The sequence below is a fragment of the Semicossyphus pulcher genome, unplaced genomic scaffold, assembly GCF_022749685.1.
Source record: "Semicossyphus pulcher isolate SPU_LCO1_2020_fin unplaced genomic scaffold, fSemPul1.0.p SCAF_24, whole genome shotgun sequence".
In the NCBI taxonomy this organism is placed as follows: domain Eukaryota; kingdom Metazoa; phylum Chordata; class Actinopteri; order Labriformes; family Labridae; genus Semicossyphus; species Semicossyphus pulcher.
In genome coordinates this window covers 7,535,412-7,554,351 of record NW_027211698.1, presented here as the reverse complement: position 1 = coordinate 7,554,351, position 18,940 = coordinate 7,535,412, and the positions used below count along the sequence as shown (strand labels likewise).

The following is an 18,940-nucleotide window of genomic DNA, read 5'->3' as shown; positions in this document are numbered from 1 at the left end:
TGTAAATCACTTTATTTGCAAATAGATTTTAGGCGCATTAACTTATATAGAAACGAGGCGCAGACAATACAAAGCAGGTTTTGTCGCCTAATTAAACAAAGGTTTGAGCTGCCTAAAGTATAAAGCTTTAATTACATGAATGTGCCCATCAGCCCCTGAGGGATCATATTTACATAGAAACACAACATGTGATTAAATCACATTATTACAGGCTTTTGTGAAAACCATTGTTGGCACCTACAGTTTATACCTACAGATGTCACACCTACTGTCTATGCTGGAATAACACATGATTAATAAGTGTAGGTAACTTAACAGTTTATACTTTTATGAAAGAATGTTTAAAAAGCAATTTTTTTTTTACGGCCAGCACGCCTAATCATCTACAAGTGTAAGTGTATTGATATTCTTGTACCTCCATAGACGCTACAGTTGGCAAAAAAGCAGTACGAACGCCAAAATATGCTCACATGTAGGGCTGTGACGGTAACCGCATGACAGCAATACCACGGTTACGTGACGCCACCTCAGTGGTAGTGTCGGTTATCTCTCAATCGGACTGCTACAGTCACATGTTGAAGTGTCCTTGGGCAAGACACGGAACCCCAAATTGCTCCCAAAGGCAGCCATCGGTGTGTGAATGGGCATAGATCTGATTGGAGATGGGCACTTAGGCCTTTGCTATCAGTGTGTGTGTGTGAGTGAATGTGACATTTAGTTAAAAGCAGCTTGCAGAGGTCGGAAGACTAGAACAGCGCTTTATAAGTAGAGACCATTTACCTAGTGATGGTGCAAGATGCAGCATCTCTGGCGCATTAAAATCTAAAGGTACACTTTAGATTAGGGATGCACGATATTGGATTTTTTGCCGATATCTGATATGCCGATATTTTACAACTCATTTAGCCGAATACCGATATTTTTTTTCCCGCACACCTAATTGCAGAGATCATCAACTCTCTTCTGTATTGGAATTAGCGTACAGTATAATGGTGATACTCTTATCACATTAATTAATTATATCGGTTAATTATATCGGCGTGTTGGCCGATATCCGATAGTTCATTTTTTTTTTTTTAAGATTATTTTTTTGGCCTTTTTGGCTTTATTTACAGGACAGCTGAAGATAGACAGGAAATGTTGGGAGTAGAGAGTGGGGGATGACATGCACAAATGATCGGCAGACCGGGAGTCGAACCTGCGATCAGTGCGACGAGGACTGTAGCCTCTGTATATGGGGCGCCTGCTCTACCGACTGAGCTAAACAGCGACCCCGATAGTTCATTTTTAAGCTAATATCGGCCGTTACCGATAACGTGCATCCCTACTTTAGATTAAACTAAAGTAAACTCACGATCCATGCGTCCCAGTGACGCACCTCATACAGAACTATACATTATGAACAAGTAACTCGTTTTAAAAATCACAGCTAAAGAAACCTGGCTGTCAGAGCGCTGCTGTTTCAACCCTCTGCGCATTAAATCGGCGCAGACGCTCACGTTCAGTCTCGCTAGTTTAGCCCCTACAACATCAACTTGCCGGTCACAACAGATTTCATTTCAGCAATTAAGGATACGCGTTTCCACCACTCATGCTGTGTTCACTCATGTCGATGATATTTTACCATCTGGGGGACACGCTGTAATGAAATAAACAAAACATACTCCGGCAGCGGTTAACCGCGGAACCCCAAGGGGACGTAAGTGTTTCGCCGTGGGTTAGAAAAGTTCAGTACCGTCACAGCCCTACACGCATTATTGAGAAACTTCCTCAGATTTTCCCTTAAAGCCAAAACACCGTTATATACAAAGTTTAAGTTGTTTACATTTGGACCACGTTTGTTTAAGTGAATAAGCTAAGCTCACAGTGACACCAATATTATAATAATCACGATTGTGTAAGCTGTTTTGTTATGAAACGACTAATCCAATTACACACACTGTAAAAAGCAAAGTGCAGTTCTTGGCAAATCCATTTTGTACCCAGGCTGCGTTTAAACTACAGCCCGAGCACAAAAACAAATCTACATAATGATTAGTTATTGTATGTTGTCCACAGCCTGTTTATGCCAACCTCACAGCGCCGAGCACAAAACGGGTTAAAATGTCCAAAAATAATGCAACTTTCTTTACAGCTCACGTTAGCTATCAGCGGTTCAATGACCATCAATAATAACTGAGACTCTACTCGTCCGTGATTAAAGAAGGCAACGTCAGGCAGTTTTATATTGGCAGGTTCAAGTTTGGCCCAATCTAGTTTAAATGACGATCCAACATTTTTACATGTTGTGTAAATCCAGCCTTGAGGAAATACAAGCAAAAAACTTGGACATTCCCTTAATGGCAATAAGCTCTAGGCAAAGTTTATAAAGTACTAACTTATTTCCTGCGTTACAAAAATGTACCTAGTCGTAAGTTAAAGTCTTGTGACAGACTCAGGCAAAAATGTATCACAATTTTAGGGTCTGAAAAACACCAAAAAGCAGTTATTCTTAACTTGGCGAGTATGCTAACTAATATTTTTAGCGATGTATTCTGGTTCAGTCAGAACTAGACAAAGGATTCTTCAGCAAACAGAAGCTTATCCAAGTCTGGTTCTGCTGTGGCGTCGCTGCATCTCTTCAGCCATTCCCTTCGACTCTCTACCAGGGCGAGCGCCACTTGCTGGCTGCTCTGGGGGTTGCTGTGCCGGTGAGAGGAGAAGTAGTCCCTCACTGCTCTGGTGGCGTAGGGGGTGAGGCAGAACTGGGCCTCTGACGTCTCGCCCTGCCAGTCCACGTCTGTAACCCTCAGTCCTGGGTCGCTGGGCAGCCTCGCTCTTGTGAGGCTGGCGGCTCTCCGTACGACCTGCTGCCCGGGTTCTGACCCCCGGCGCTGGTGGAGCCTGGTTTTGCATTCCTCGTCCACAGAGTGAGACTTGTTTTCTTTGAGTAGGGACAGGGATGGCCTACTGTGCTTGTGAAACAAAGATGGCGATGGCGCTGCGTGCCCGTGTTTGGTGCTACTACCTTCTTCATTGGCCTGGGTGTCATTGAACTGCCGGACTGTTATCGGAGAGTCCGAGGCCTGAAGCCAGGGAGATATGGGAAAATGGAGACTACCTGTTGAGCGATGGTGCGCCGGGGGGCTGGATGGGTTCTGCTTAAACTGCCTTGGGGGCTTGTGAGACTCCTGGACAGGTCTCCCTTGTGAATGGCCTGCTCCTCCTCCTTCTTTTAAGACGCCGCATGTTGATTTAATCTTGCTTGAGCTGCTGGAGATAACTTTTCCTCCTCCCCTCTCGCTTGCTTTTGGTTTCTCCAGGGAGAGTTTCCCAAGGGTGAGCGACTCAGTGGGTCCTCCCTGTTGGTACAAACATACACATTGCATTGACTTCAGCAGTTAAAGGACAGTTTGCAAAATGCTAGAAGTCTTCAACGTCTTCTAAGTCATTGTCTTGACCAGTTTTGGTCTGGTATTATCTGCGTCTTGAGTTCCCCGTGCAGTTTCACCCATATTTCCCAAACTTTCTTAAGGTAGAGCAGAGCTCTTAAGGTGTTGAATGGTTTATGCTAAGTGCTGGCTTCCTGTGACTTAAAGATACCCAGGACGTGTTCTAACTGTCCAGCAATGTGAGTGAGGTCTCTAGGTTGCCTCAGCAATGTCATTGCCTTTAGGCAAGACAGGATTAAACTTATCCAATCTTTCAACCCATTGGCTTGGAGTTCTGACATGCTGCACTTCCTCTCTGTGTAGGAAGGGTTTACCGCTGATCTTGTCTGGTCAGTGGTGGTCACACTTTTTATTCAGGGTTAGTTTCCTGGTCAAAATGATCTTCACTTTACTTTTAAATGTCACCTCAACGCTGATGTCCAGGATTGGCCGATTAGCACCCAGTTATGCTAACCAGTAACCCCTATGTGAGTTCTAACTTGTAATGTTTAAGGGGAAGCTGTTCATGTCCTCCAAGTGCAGATGGATGAGCAGATGTCTTTACCTTTAATTTGTATATTTGATACGCAGTCAGACGACTTGTTTCAGCTGCCGTCTATTGGCTGTAACTGCTCTCGGTTGGGGTACTAGTGAACGATTCCCTGCACGTTGACATCGAGATAAAAGTCTCGGTCAGGGTTGTGTTTCAAAGCTTTAAAGCTTCTGGACGCGCCATTAAGGGCCCAATGACATTTGCAAGAAATTCATACGACTGCCACCAATGCTGGACACGGTAACTTGTTCCAATCTCAATTGTAATATAGGTTTTGGCATCGCATTCGACCTTTGGTTTCATACGTCATTTTATTCACAAGGGCTTTAACCCCTTCTTGGTGCCAGCGAGGGATAGTAATGGAGTCATCCTCGCCAAATTCAATCAGGTCTTCCTGTTTTTCTAACACAGAAATACAAGACTAAACTTGAGTCAATACCAAGAGTCCATTATCTCCTGCCCTGTGGAACATGTTGTTCTCGGTAAAAGAGGACATGCCAAAGTTTTTTTGGACTAGCAACAAAGACGCCCCTGAGATCTGTGGTAACCGACGTTGGACGTATCAGTTCCATTCGTCCAAAGTCCTTGCCAGTGTCGATTGGTGCACCAATCACTAATACAGAAATAATGAGAATTTGGTCCAAGATTGAAGAGTTGAAAGTGCGCCCTCCCTTTGACTGCTGTCTTTACATATCAGTTCACTGTTTACTAGTCCGACATTGTAAGCACTAACATTATCTTGACCAGTAAGCTGCCGTCTCGTATTAAATGTGACAGCAAGATAAAGAGCGGTGTGCAGTAAACCAATCTAACACAATTAGGTGCCCCAAATTCAACTGATAACCAATTACACATGAGATCACCAATGAGGGCAAACACAGAGGAGATTATTTGCCACAGTCACAGAGGAGGACGAGGGGAAGGAGTTGTGTTTCATTGGCTGGGCTGTCAGGAAGTTGGCACATGGTCACCATAAACCAATCAACCTGTGACGGCTGTTAGGAACACTACTTTAATAAATTGCGAAATGGGTCCTTTCTATTTAACAATTGTCTTTGGAGCCAGTCCAAAAAACTGTGACAGCGTCAAATGGGAGGGGGTCACAGGTCATCAACCAAGAGCCAAGAAAGTACTAAGAGAATGAGATAACTGACGGGATTAGTGCTGAGGAAATACATGTCGTAATTAACAGGTCAACATGGAGAAGGTATAGCTTTTGCATTAGCAACCAATTATAAACGAGATTAGATTTTCTGTCTGCTATAATCCAGGCTATTTTACTCACCCCAGTTGCGTCCTCTTCTTCCCTGTCCAAGTTGTCTTGTTGGCTAATCGACAGCCTTCGGCTTTTCTTCAGCCAAGAGTTTGGGTGGAGGCCTCCAGAGCCTTTCAAGGTCCCCCAGTAGAGTGGATCTTTGGGTGGGGAGGCTTTTTGACAAGTCCCCCGGTCTGGATGTCCACCAGAGGGCAGAGCAGAACTTGCAGTGAAGGTTGTAGATGTCTTTGTTTCCACCCGTCTGGTCGCCCAGGTGTGCTCACTGCTGAGGGAGTCCTCGGAGGAGCAGGTTGGTGCAGGGGAGGTGGGCAGGCTTTCCTTCAGCTCGTGCAGGTTCAACACGGAGTCACCTAAGCTCCTGCTGGTCTCACCTCTACAGGGAGGGAGTGTGTGGCTAGTTGGCATCTTGAAAAATTCATCCTCCTCTTCATCCTCACCAGCGAGAGCACCTGCGCTCAGCTGAAACTTAGCCACGTAAGCTATAGCTGGCTCCGAGCACCGCCGGCGCCGCTGTCTGTGCCGAGGATCAAGGGACAGCCACTCCAGGTTGGAGGTGGTGTTGACGGTCGGCTCGGCCTGGCCTTCACAGTAGACGCCTGGCTCTTGTGTTCTGCCTGTGGTTCTCTCCAGCGGGTGTGACCTGTGTTGCGTATCCGGCTCTGTTTCTTGGTCGTAATCGCTGAACGTGAGGATAGAATCCAGGCTGCCTTGAAGCTGTTTGGGTTTAAGGTACCCTCTGCTGCAGAAGCCCGGCGACCCGCCGCTGCTGTTGTCCAAATCGTTCTCCAGACTGTCGTAGGAGGAGTCGGTGAGAGGGTACAGCCAGGAGTCTGAGGGTGCAGGGAAGGAATTATGATGTAAATTAAACAAATATAGGAAGTGGGAATTGATTCTTTTTAAGATCAGAAGTTCAGGTATAAACTGAGGAGACGGTTTCCGTACCTGATCCCATCTCCTCGGCGTTGGCTCTCTGTGGCAGCCCTCCAAACAGCGAGGACGGATTTTCTCCCAGAATCTGCTGACAGTGTTCGATCATAAACTTCACCATCTCACAAACCTGCACCAGAGACGAAGAAGAAAAAGTTTTCGTAATTCATTTCAACAACAGTGTAACAGTTGTTTCAGTGTTTATCAGCTTTCTGTCCAACTTACTGGAATGTTCAAACTTTTCAAGGCTGCATGGAAGCATCTAGAGACTTGGCTTTTCTAAGGAGCTCTACTTGTGTCACAATGCTCAACACTTTCAGCTCTTTTATGGTACGTTTGTTCTGTTCTAATGTCGGCATTTCAAAAAGTTAAATTCTAAAATTACACTGTTCTCCCTTTTTAAAAAGCCGCTTGAGACATTCCTATGGGAAAAGCTTAGCGTAACAAGAAACCCATTAACACGGGAATTAACAAGCACAAAGGAAAAAGAAACATTTATACAGTTTAGGCAGCTCAACACTTGAGTCACTAATATATTTGTACTCCATGTGCACACTTCGCAACTTCCTCCCCGCCTCTCTCACCTTCCTAGTTCCTTCTCCCTCCACCTCAGGGCTACAAGGCACTCCAGGGGGCCAAAGCATGCTGGGAGCAATGCACACTGCTAGGTTGAAGCTGGTCATCTGGTTCTCCTGTGCGTTGCTCTGGATACCGTGCAGCACGGCTAACAGGTAGCGCAGCAGCAGAGCGTTTTCTTTCGGCAGGCGACAGACCATCCTGCGGGAAGACGGGGGAAGATTAAACTGATGGTTTGTACGTCTACAGAGGAGTCTGTTACTGTGCTAAGAAGGTAGGGGAACAGTTTGAGCTTCTCACCTTCGTACGTCCTGCACTTGTTCTTCCTCATCATCGTCTTCATCCAGCACGTCCATCCATTCCTCATGCAGCTCACAGCACAACAAGCTGCCCGGGATGCTGCGCAGGAAATCCTGAAAAAAAATGCATACGAGTAAATCACCCCAGCACTTTCTCTAAGATGATACCACACAATTTAAAGAGGGGGTATTATGCTGTTGCACACTTTAAGACATATGTATCATTTTACAGTGTTGGATGTCCATGCATGAAGTTTCAAAGTGACAAAGTGCAGCCTCAGCGGGCTTCAGAGCTGGCCAATCAGAAAAAAGTGGGCTTGTAGGGGCGGGGCTTCTTAAAGGGACAGAGCTGACTGAGTCGTTTCAGGCAGAGGCTGTATGACGGGCCTGCACAGAGCACCAGTGTGAGAAAAATAAGGTGTTTTTTTAACTGTAAATTATGCTAAGCTACTCCACAGGTGTCACAGAGTGAAATATGAAGCTTTGAAATTAGCATAATACCGCCCCTTTAAATATGTTAATTAGGGGGCGGGCAAATAGGTACCTATGGAGCCTAAATCTTTCAACTGAAACAACTTAATTTGTTCCTGAAAACAGCTGTAAAAATCACTGAATAGAAATAAGAAATCTGTGGTGCTGCTGTGTAAAGACTTGACCCAGTTTGAGGACAGAAGCTCCCGTTATCCTTCCAGATAATAAGGGATTATAATCCAGATTACATTAACAAACCAGTCTGAGGAGCATGTCCTGCTTACAAAGCTGCATAACATGCCACACAAAGGCTGAGTAGGAAGGAGGCAGATTAATTGGGTGCTTACAGATGTGGGTCAGCTAACGCACTGATAGATTTGCCCACACACATAAACACACGCACCTTAAAGACTCCTGCGATGATGAAGACGTTGTCTCTCGTAAGAGGAAGTTGGAAAACCCCGGTGTCCAGAGAGTCCCGCAGCTCCCTGACAGCCCGAGCTCCCGCGGGACGACGAAAGATCCCCCGCGTGCACGAACCCTCGTGGTACAAAAACACCAGCATGTCCTGGTGAGGGGAAAAAGGAAGACGTGAGGGTGGATGTTTCTGGAAATGTCTGGTTGTCATGCCCCCTTTAGGATAAACTGTAGTAACCTGAGGGTTCTAACCTAATCTAGTCAAACAGGCCTCTGTTAGCATGCTAATATGCTTAACTAAGACAGCTATTGTCATTGTGAGCATGTTAGCATGCCGTTGCTAGCATTTAGCAGCAGGAAATTGTCGCTATCATCATAAGTCACCACTGTCGGTGTACTCGCTCACCATTACAGGCTTTGGCAGGGCGTTGTCTACGCAAATGGAGCTGAGCGGCCGGCTGAACAGGCGGCCTGTGTCTGCCCCGGACAGTTCATTCAGGTTGTAGGAGGAGCCTCGCCAAAAGGCCCAGGTGATGAGGGAACGCCTCCTTTTAAACGGCTTCTTACTCCAATCTGAGTGTGCAACAGAATAAACATTCAATCGTCTATTTTCAACAGTCTTCTTTAAGCTGAATTGTCTGGGCGGTCTGACCTGCAGATGCGTGCGGCGTCTCAGTGGGTCGAGGCTTCAGGATGAACTGACACTGCTTATACACCTGCATCTGCTCCACCTGCATGGCCCGCTGTCTGTCCGCCGGCGATGAAGGCACGTCCCTGCTGCCCACCAGAGACATGGTGTGTCTCACGTGGCTCATCTGGATGCTGAAGGGGAACTCGTGACCTGAAACAGAGGAGCGGGAGGCACCAATCACTGCACAGGTGCTTTAGAAAATAAACAGCAACATAAATCACGTCTGCCGCAATAGCTCACATGGTGTGAAGCATTTTACTATTACTGACCAATCAGAGGATAGAGGTTGTTGTCCCTCTTGGAGATGACCCACAGCTGGAAGTCTTTTACGTTTCCCTGAGACAAACAAAGACAAAGATCGTCAAAAAAACAAGAGCTGAGATGTGATCTCTTTCTAATTCCTACGTGCTTTAAACCAAGCTAGTGTCTTTTCCTTTACTCACTATGATGCCAAACTGCTGCAGGGCCAGTCGGATCACCTCATTGGTGGAATCGCAGTTGCTGACGGGCAGCATCTTGGTCTAATCAGGGGGAGGAGGCGGCAGACACAGAAACATCATCACACACCAATCACAAGGTGTGTGTACGTTAAATCATAATGTTCAGGTTACTGATGCACCAATCTCTGAAGTGACGGTGAATTCGCAGACATTCCGGTTCAGCCAGCGTTCAGGGATAATGACTACCAGTCAAGACTTCCTTTTTTCCGTGTGCTGCATTGTTCACAGTCCAGTTAGCAAGTTGAGAAGCGACCGTGTGTTCAGATCAAAAGCAACATTCGCTCCCCCACATATGTCGGCAGAATAAACGCAGCTATTTCATGGTTCATTAAATCCCCCAGCTGAGCGCCCGTTCATCTGTTTCTGGTGAGTCTCTTGCTGTGTCGGAAACCGCATACAAACGTACTGCCTACATACTCAAACAGTATGTACTGCATACTGCCTACTAACCGGACTATTAGGATGCCATTGGCATCATACTCAGAGCCGTCTTCTCTGTATCATGTGACTTAATTGTTTACGTATGTCCGGTTTGATCTCCGGTCCATCTCTGCCATAGTAGAAGCTGAATAGCCGCAATGCATTTTGGGGCAGTTGAGTACAACCAGTGAGCTCCCGTATACATCCGGGCATTTCTCGGCCTTTGTCAGGTCTGTCCTCGAGAGGAGAAGAAACTACTTTTAAAATTTGCTGAACGGAGTTCGAATCGCATTAATGATGCATTCAAGGAAGTCACGGAAATCTAAACGCTATGATCTAGAGCAGATTGTTAGCTGTTAGCATGTCTGTTTGTAGAGATTAATAAGAAGCTAAATCGTTGATGGGAGCCGGGATGTCATTACAGCAGATTTGCTCTCCACACGGACTGTGTTTCCTTCACATGCTGAATCCTGCTGATTCGTGATTGGTCAATACTACTCGGGCTACAAGCGTAGTACAAACGGAAACCAGATTAAAGATGCACAAAAGTAAAAGGTCAACTTACGACGGCAAAAGTATTGATCCCTTTCCCGTAAACTCTCAGCGGGATGGTTTTAGGTTCTTCCTTCTCCTTCTCTTCTTTTATCCGACTGGAAAGAAAGAAGAAACAGTGTGATGCTTCTTCTCTTCACACCTGAGCACAATTTATGCTGATTAATAAAGGCAGCGTTTACCTTTTAAGGAGGGGGAGCCACCTCTCCTTCTGATCTGCTGAGCTGTCAGAAACATGGAGAAGGTCACACGTCATCATCGCAGGTCGGCTAAAATCACAGTTTGCCTCGGAGGGAGTTGCGTGTATTACCTACTTTTTGTTCAACCTTGGAGGCAACCTTTTAGTTTGGGTAATTTTTAATCTTTTAAAGGGTTTATCAGAATTAAAAACTTTCATTGGGTCCCAGCAGGACTTTAATTGCAGGCTTAGCAGGTTAGATAATTGGAATTCACCAATTAAACCACTCAGTGTAACTTGGAATTGGCTCTCTATACAAGAGCTTATGGTGCTTCCTGTCTGTTCATGTAGCGTTTAAGGTCAAGTTTACAGCATCACCAATATCTCAAAGACCTCCTGAATATAGTGGAACAATAGTCATAACATTTAAATACCTAAACACAGCGACACAGTTGCACGTGGGCCAGCCCATCACGAAGCTCCTCTCTGGAAACGTGCTTCCCTCGCACACCTCCTCCAAGCAGCCCGCCGTCCACATCTCGCACACGCACACCTGGGCCTTCTGCTTGAAGTGGTTGGCTGACCTGACAGAGACGCACACCCCCAAAGTTAACACACACACATGCTAATTTAACCCCTTAGACAAAGGTATTATGCAGACGGATCACTGAAGGACAGGAGGAGCTGCCAAAACATCCGTAACTGCCCTACATGACGATAAAAATACACGCGTGTTCTTACTTGGCTTTGGCAATCACAAGTATGTCAGTGAACAGGAAGAGGTGTCTGTCCTGAGTTTGCATCCCGGTTTTCAACTGAGCGTGTCCGTGGAGGAGAAACGACCTGTCGGAGCCGGCGAGGAAGGACTGGACCAGCGGGCAGGACTCGGGGCTCACAGGAATCACAAAGTTGTCTCTGGAATGCAAACACAAGGAGCCCAATGTGTCCACATCAAGCAGAATGAGCAAGCTAGTGTTTCCTGATACACATGATGCAAAGTCAAGCGGATCATAAGCACTTCTCTGGTATTTAGCAGTAGTTTCAAGCCTTGTAAGTATCCCAGAATGCCACATTAACATTTGAAGATCATACCACCCAAGTAGTGTCTTATTTTTCAGTCGCTTCCAACGATACTGCACCCAGATAAAAATGGATGAGTCCAAATAAACCCAAAGTAAGTCTGTTATTCTTAAATCTTTAAAGCAGTTGCAATGATCCTGGGCGGCCCTGAGCCCAGCGGCCCTGCTGTGACTTGGCCGGCAGGGAACTTGTTGTGGTTGGACATTTGTTTGCACGTGAAGAGGCCAAGCCCTGACATTAAAATAGCAAAATCCCTGCAAAACAGTTTTACACATATTCTTTGTATGTCTTTACAACCATTCACAATTTTTTTTTAAATAGCATAATGGTAAGAAGGGGTATTAAGGCCACATTAAAGAAAAAAAAATTGTAATAGAATAAAGTCGTAATTTTACGAGAAAAAAAGTCGTAAGAAAGTAAAGTCGTAATTTTATGAGAAAAAAAGTCGTAATTTTACGAGAAAAAAAGTCGTTAAGAAAGTCGTAATTTTACGAGAAAAAAATTGTAAGAAAGTAAAGTCGCAATTTTACGCTATAGTTCGCCTATATGTTGTTATGAAGGGGGCTGGCTGCTCTTCTGATAATCTCCTTCAAAATAACATATAGGCGAACCATAGTCTAAAAATACGACTTTATTCTCGTAAAATTACGACTTTTTTGTTGTATTTATTTCCTTTAACGTGGCCCTAATACTCCATTGTATGACTGAAATATTTATAATTATTAGAGACCCAACATGAATCCACCATAGAGCAAGTGCTTGAAAACAGTGGCAAAACATCGAGCAGAACCCGACCCATTGGTGGACAGGCAGATGCTCATCAGATGTGTACATACCTGTGGTAGGCAGGAGACACTATTCTTAACTTTTGTAAATAAAAAATGTTTTTCATTTACCATTATTAAAAAAATTATTAGAGGTTGCATGGTGGTGCAGTTGTTAGCACTAGCTGGGTCCTAATTCAAATCCTAGTTCAGACAAAGTGGGCCTTTCTGTGTGGAGTTTGCATGTTCTCCCGGTGCATGCGTGGGTTCCCTCAGGATATTCTGGCTTCCTCCCAAAATCCAACGACATGCTATCTGGTGACTCAACTGGTAAATTTTTGCATCTCAGACCAGGTGAATGTCCCAACTTTGGATGGTTAATTTGTCTGAAGTATGACCAAGCACATCCCCTCTAATTTAAATATTCAGGACTCTCCGAGATACATACACATGCTCTCTCACTGCTACTTCTACCAGCCCTCTAAGCCCAGGGGGTAGACTGGTTGTATTACATACAGTAAAGTTGCTTTTAACGAAGCGTGACAGACCTGTGATGCTCAGCAGCGACTAACTCATCAGGTGGAAACCTTTCAATCTTATAAGGAGATAATTTAGATGGTGACGTCCAGCTGTAAACAGGAGTTGCTGCGTTGATTCTTTCATCAGATTATTCACTTAAGATCTGTGTCTCTCCCTCTCTGGTTAGAGAAAGAAAACAATAGTTTGAATATAGACGGATTAAAGATCAAAGAGACTAATAAGGTTGAGGAATGAGTCGCATTCCTTAAACGAACTATTCTCTAAGGCAAGTTTTGAATAGGATCTTTCCAAGGGTTCATAAACAGGAAATGAGAACTTAAGTTAAATTTCTGATTGAACAAGTCGTATTGTGAAGGATTTTTTGAGATATGATTTGATGTGTCAGTCATATATCTTACTCACTAGACTTGGATACACTTGGGAGTGTTAGTCAGGTCTTAAAACAGGGACGTAAACACTGTCAGCAGTCCAGGTGGGTCCCCTCTGTAGGATCTATTTAATGAGGTTATTTCTTCTCCACTTCCCAGCCCATATGTTCAAAGGCAGAGCTATTAGTAGACGCCTGATCCTCTGAAAAGCCTGGTTACAGGAGGATTATCTATCAACCTCAGTCGGGGTTGTCCCCGGGGCATGTGAATGTGTGCGAGTGTGGTTTCAGTGTTTTGCTCGAGCTGCCTGACCTTAATGACCGCTATGTAACAGAACTGGGTAAAGGATGATTGTTTCTGGGAACCTGCTCGACGTGATGAGCGCTGCTGGCACCTGGAGTGACCCTGATTGTTTACTAACACCTGCAGGTAGACTGTCAACATGAACACAAGTGGGATGGCTGATAAGGCCATTTATTGTCGTCAAAGCGGTCACATGGTCAGTCATTAAGATCTTCAAATTATTGGGGTATATGGGGGTAGACGGTAGCTCAGTCTGTAGCAGGGGTGGGCAACCCTCCTTCCTGCATGTTTTAGGTTTCTCCGCACTCTAACACACCTGATTTGAATGATCTGCTCGTTATCAACCAACTGAAGCGTCTCAGGGGATTGGTAACGAGCGAAACATTAGAGTCAGGTGTGTTAGAGTGCGGAGAAGGTGGCCCTCCAGGAGCAGGGTTGCCCACCCCTGGTCGGTAGGGACTTGGCTTGGGAACCGGAGGGTGAGTACGGACTCGGTAGGGACCAAGCAGCAAGCGTGGAATTGGGGCTGGTAGCTGGAGAGGTGCCAGCTCCTTTCCCGGGCTCCGTCGAGGTGTCCTTGAGCAAGGCAACTGCTCCTTGTGCATGTACACGTGCAGCCGCCTCACTCTGACATCTCTCCATCAATGCATGTCGACAGGATCCTGCTTGTGCATGTGTGTATTTCTGGCCTTTGTGTGTGGTTGTTAAAATAAAGTGAAAATTGAATTTCCTTTGGAATTAATAAAGTATGTCTTCTTCTTCTTCTTCTTTATCATTTACTCAAGATCACTAAGTTATTATTAAGTGAAAACCATTCAGTTATCAATGCGACTAAATCACTGTTATAATTTTAGTCGAGATCATTATGTTACTAAATAGCCAAAATCACAACATTATGATTTAGTCAAGATCATAATTATCTTTATAACTGTGAGAAAACAAAAGGAATGTGATATGAAATTGTTGTTTTTTTAAGTATGATCTTAAAAGTGCAATTGATTAATACGCCAGCCCTGTGTATACTTGGTCTAATACCAGAGGCTAATAAAGTGACGAAACATCAGAGACTTCGGTTTGGACCGGCCACAATAACAGGCTGCAGAATGGTGTCACTTAGACACTGGAAATTGACCAACATCATTACCTTTAATGAATAGGTAGAACAATTATTTCAGATGAAAGGTTGACGTATAGAATGACGGGGAAAGAGGACATTTTTAGGAAGGTCTGGGGAACATTCCCGACTCCGAAGGACACACATAATCAAGGGGATCAACTCCCTTAGCACCATCTTGGACTGGACACTCTCTGTGGTTTTCTGTCTGGTTTGTTGTTGTCAGTATTTTTCTTATTATGTTAGGCTCTCTTTTGCTGTGTCGTTTTATGTCTATCTTCATACTGTATATAAATGACACAGACCATAATATCATTAGTCAAGATACATTTTTTATCATTAGACAAGATCACCAAGTTATCCTAAATCCAGAAAACACTCATATCATTCAGTCGAGATCACTTCATGTTGGAGTCAAGCTCATAATAAGTACAGTAAGTTGTTATCACTAAGTTATTATTTAGTCAAGAAGACTTATCATTCAGGCACTTCATCATTATTTAGTCGCAACATAACGTTTTAGTCAAGATCACTGCACACATTTGTGCTGCGTCACTTAATTCGAACGTCTACGCCTGAGTCCTTAATTGTGTTTGACAGTACCTGGAGAGAGTCTTGGACCTGTTGAGAGCCTTGGTGATGACGAGGGACGGGGCGGACTGGCGTCGATAGTTCAGAGACTTCATGCGCTAAAAAGAGGGGAAATACAAATTTATTATGACTCCATTAAAAATCATACAACAAAAATACCTGAACAATATTCTTAACAAAACGATTTGCTTGTAACAGCACAACTAAATGGTTGAACAAAAAGAGTTGGACCAGTGCATACTTCAAGTGTACAGTATGTGAAGTTTACGCTTTCCTCATTGGTTACACAAGCATCTAAAACACATCCATCACATGAGTGGAACTGACCTCCAAAAGGACGGGAACATAGATCGAAGCAGGAGGATTTAAACACACAGGAATGTGTGAACATGGAGTCTGTATTACCGTCTGTGACACTCCTGACCTCTCCCACACTTACTCAGTGAAAGCTAGACGCATTAATATATATTACTGAATTTATTTAAAGCTTTAAAGATGTTTATTTCATATATTATTTTATATTTCAGCGGTCTCTTACGCATTATAGGACAAGACAATGGCACTGTACTACGTAAATAATCCGCTGTTCCCATTGTACTGCACCCTTCCAGCTGCTGCTTGCAGCCATATTGAGATCCTATTATCCTAATTTCCCCACGAGGATCATTAAAGTTTTATTCATTCTAATTGTAGACGGATTTGTGAGTGTGAAGCAAGGTGACTAACGAACATTGTATAACCACAGTTCTTCACTGTGTTTCTTATTAAAACACTCATTTACCTTACAGTTGTGTTAAGTGGTTATTCGTGGCCAGATGGGCCGGCTGGTTAATTTTTTAGCAATTTAAAAGTGTTATGATTTAACTTCCATTCGAGGGTCTAATATGAAGGAGTCCGTGTACAGTACACTATCTATCTGACTGAAGCCATCTACCCTGACATTTTACAATTTGCAAGTAACAGTATGACCACTGTGACTCCAGGATAAACCATTTACAATATTCACACTGCATCATGCTCAGGGTTGGGAGTTCAAATGCTGCTGTCATGTTGCACTGCTGTATTACCGGTGGGTAAGTCATCTAAACGGTCATTTTAGAGCTTCTCGGTTGATGAGCAACCTTAAAGAAAATTAATTTAGTAAAATCTGGACGACAACGGGACATATTTAAAGAGACAGCAACAAATGTGATAATCCAGTGTCTACATTTAGACACTAAAATAAGCATTCAGTGTTGTCCTCGCTACCACGTTAGCTAAAAGTAAATTTTGAACATGACGTTAGCTAGGAATTTACAACTTTTCAATTGTATTAAGTAACATTACAAAACGTTAGTAATTAGCGTCCAGCCACTTCCTAGCTAACAATTGTATTAGCTTTTTACGATTGTACTCTACGAAGGGGTACTATTAGCTTTCAGCCACTTCCTAGCTATCAATTGTGTTAGCTTTTTCGATTGCATTAGTAACTCTAAGAGGCGGTATTATTAGCTTTCAGCCACTTCCTAGCTAACGATTGTATTAGCTAGCAAGTGGCTGAATGCTTGCATTAGCTGTTGTTTGACTTGAGCTAATGGGTTATCAAATACGCCGTTTTAACTAGCAGATCAATTGTGAGGCCATGAAATGATAATGAATTGTTAGAAAGCCTAAATGTACATAAAACTTACGATCTAGAACACATCAGTGTGAGATTTTAACCACATTTAGCTTCCCAGCCTGAGCATGACATCATAGGAAAATGGTGAATACGGTCAATTATAGAGTACCTGATGCAATTTAACCATGATGATAAAAACAGACTGAAGGTTTCCACTTTTATCTAGAAAGTTATTTACAGACGTTTTTGAAAACTATGTTGTGGATTCTTACACAGCAATGCTCTTTAGCATCTTTTGTATGATAACACTTTAGTGTGAAGGCCTTTAAAAATACTGCTGGGGTCTTTTAGCTGAGTTTTCACTGTGACTTTTTTCAGTAAAGAAGTTATATAAAGTTTTAAATGATAAGTATATTATTTAAGCTAGAAACAGCAAGCTAAGATGCTAACAATGACATTGCTAGCATGCTTATGTTTGGTAGGTTAAATATTTACAATAACCATCAGGGTTAATTTAGTTAGCATGCTAAAACGTTCTTAGACACACTCACTAAATAAAAAGAAGACTTGAAGTAGTAGGCTAGTTTTTGGTAGCCTTGCTAGCTTGTCTGTTAAAGAAAGGGAAAAGGAAAGAAGTGCAGCTGGATCAGAAAAACCAACATCTTTATTCCTCTTATCACCCTTAAGTAGTTGTATATCCTTTTTTTTTGACAGTAAAATAGGAATTTCGGGATCTGTCGCCAAGCTAACACTCAGTCAACAGCTCCACAGTGAGAAAAGATCAATCCCCCTCCATCCTACAACCTTGTCCACACATTTTTGACATTTCACAATGTAATATCATTGATTTAGCAGGGTCACACAGTGGTGAAACATTCCTTACGCTCCGAACCAACACATGACAAGGTTACCTTTCACTCCTAAAAATACACTAAGCTAAACATGGAGATCTGGGTTTCATGCTTGAAATTCAGGTAGGGTACTGAGCAACAGCAGCATTACCTGTAAAGGGATTTGGGTTAACTACAGGTGGGTCTGTACGTCACCACTGTTGCCACAGAGATCAATAGCATGACAGTGACACACTTTATTAATGTGTCCTTTTGAGCATACGGAATAGAAGTTGGAGCGTATGTGGCAGCAATCATTAATGAAAACAAGGACGAGGTGCATTCTGCCGCCTATACATCACTATTTTAAAAGAGTGATATACAATCAATTAATGGTGATGGAAAGTAAAGAAATGTAGCTTTCTAATGTTGTAGATATCGCCCATACCTGACTTTAACTTAATAATATAATTAAATATTTTAATTGGCAACAATTAACCATTTTAGCATCTTTGAAATGGTTATAATACATTATATTTTTTAATAAGAGATATTATAATTTAGACAAATCCTTACTGTGTACTATAAATAATTGTATTAACTGATTAATAAAGACAGGTATTACATTATATAGTACAACTATGTTATATTAAGTTGCCAAACATTCTCTATTGGTTTCTCTATACCAGTAAGAGATTCTTAATGGATTTTAATTGTGCAAAAATGCATTAATAAAGACTTTAAATTTCAATATGTTTGCTTACAACTAGATTATAGCGTTATTATAGGGAAAATGTATCTTAATAAACTTAAGTGTTGGCTATTTATCATAAATAATTATAATAATTTTAAGAGTTAACTATATTACAGTCTGAACCTATAATATTCCTCTTGTTTATGGTTGTTACATTTTAAAAGGCCTTTTTCGGTTGTTTGTGTGTCTTTATGGAGCCTGGGTGTCACTATGGTAACACCGTGAACTCTGAACTCACCTCTCAACCTGCTGGACCGCGTGTATACAAAACATTTGTCAGCTAGCTCCAAGGAAAATACGACCGTTTTTCTCAATTAACCGTTTAAATAAGTGTAAAGAAGCTAAAGCTAACAGAGCCTCTTAATTTTTAAACTGCGTTGTTTGCTCACTCAAATAATAAATAAACATTTTTCCAATTAAAAAAAACACAACAACACACGTTTATAAGAAGCCTATTGGAAAGTCATACCCGTTTGTTGTCCTGCAGTCCCCCGAAGCTGTCCTGTTGAGGAGACATGTTGTCCATCCAGCCTCCAGACGCCCTCCGGCTCACTGCCCGACAATCCTCAGGTGATGCACCGGACACAAGAATCCCATTAATAGCCTCCGCCTCCGGAAGGAATGAACCATGTCAACACGAGCTTGTTAGAAAACTTTCACGCTTCGACCAGTGATGGTTAACAGGAATCTGCGAGGAGGAAACTTGGTTGCGTTTAAAAAGTTACA

General features: G+C 43.1%; 1 protein-coding gene across 1 annotated transcript; it reads right to left on the bottom strand.

The window, feature by feature from the left end:
- Window positions 1-50: 50 nt before the first annotated feature.
- Window positions 51-18,731, bottom strand: LOC138603793 (rho GTPase-activating protein 20-like). The gene is made up of 16 exons (XM_069675703.1): window positions 18,684-18,731; window positions 15,043-15,128; window positions 11,012-11,185; window positions 10,705-10,854; window positions 10,275-10,316; window positions 10,106-10,190; window positions 9,064-9,141; window positions 8,890-8,956; window positions 8,582-8,770; window positions 8,336-8,502; window positions 7,916-8,080; window positions 7,043-7,155; window positions 6,751-6,943; window positions 6,182-6,296; window positions 5,249-6,069; window positions 51-3,341 (listed from the first exon to the last, which is right to left on the bottom strand). The coding sequence occupies exons 1-16, from the start codon at window positions 18,729-18,731 to the stop codon at window positions 2,550-2,552; spliced, it is 3,285 nt and encodes a 1,094-aa protein (XP_069531804.1). The 3' UTR covers window positions 51-2,549.
- Between the last annotated feature and the right edge of the window lie 209 nt (window positions 18,732-18,940).

Bases quoted from the DNA above. Each gene is read 5' to 3' on its own strand.
- LOC138603793 (XM_069675703.1), bottom strand. From the start codon at position 18,731: ATGTCTCCTCAACAGGACAGCTTCGGGGGACTGCAGGACAACAAACGG. The intron at 15,129-18,683 runs GTATGACTTTCC...CCCTCTTTTTAG, and splicing joins GACTGCAGGACAACAAACGG to CGCATGAAGTCTCTGAACTA. The intron at 8,503-8,581 runs GTCAGACCGCCC...TTGCACACTCAG, and splicing joins GACGCCGCACGCATCTGCAG to ATTGGAGTAAGAAGCCGTTT.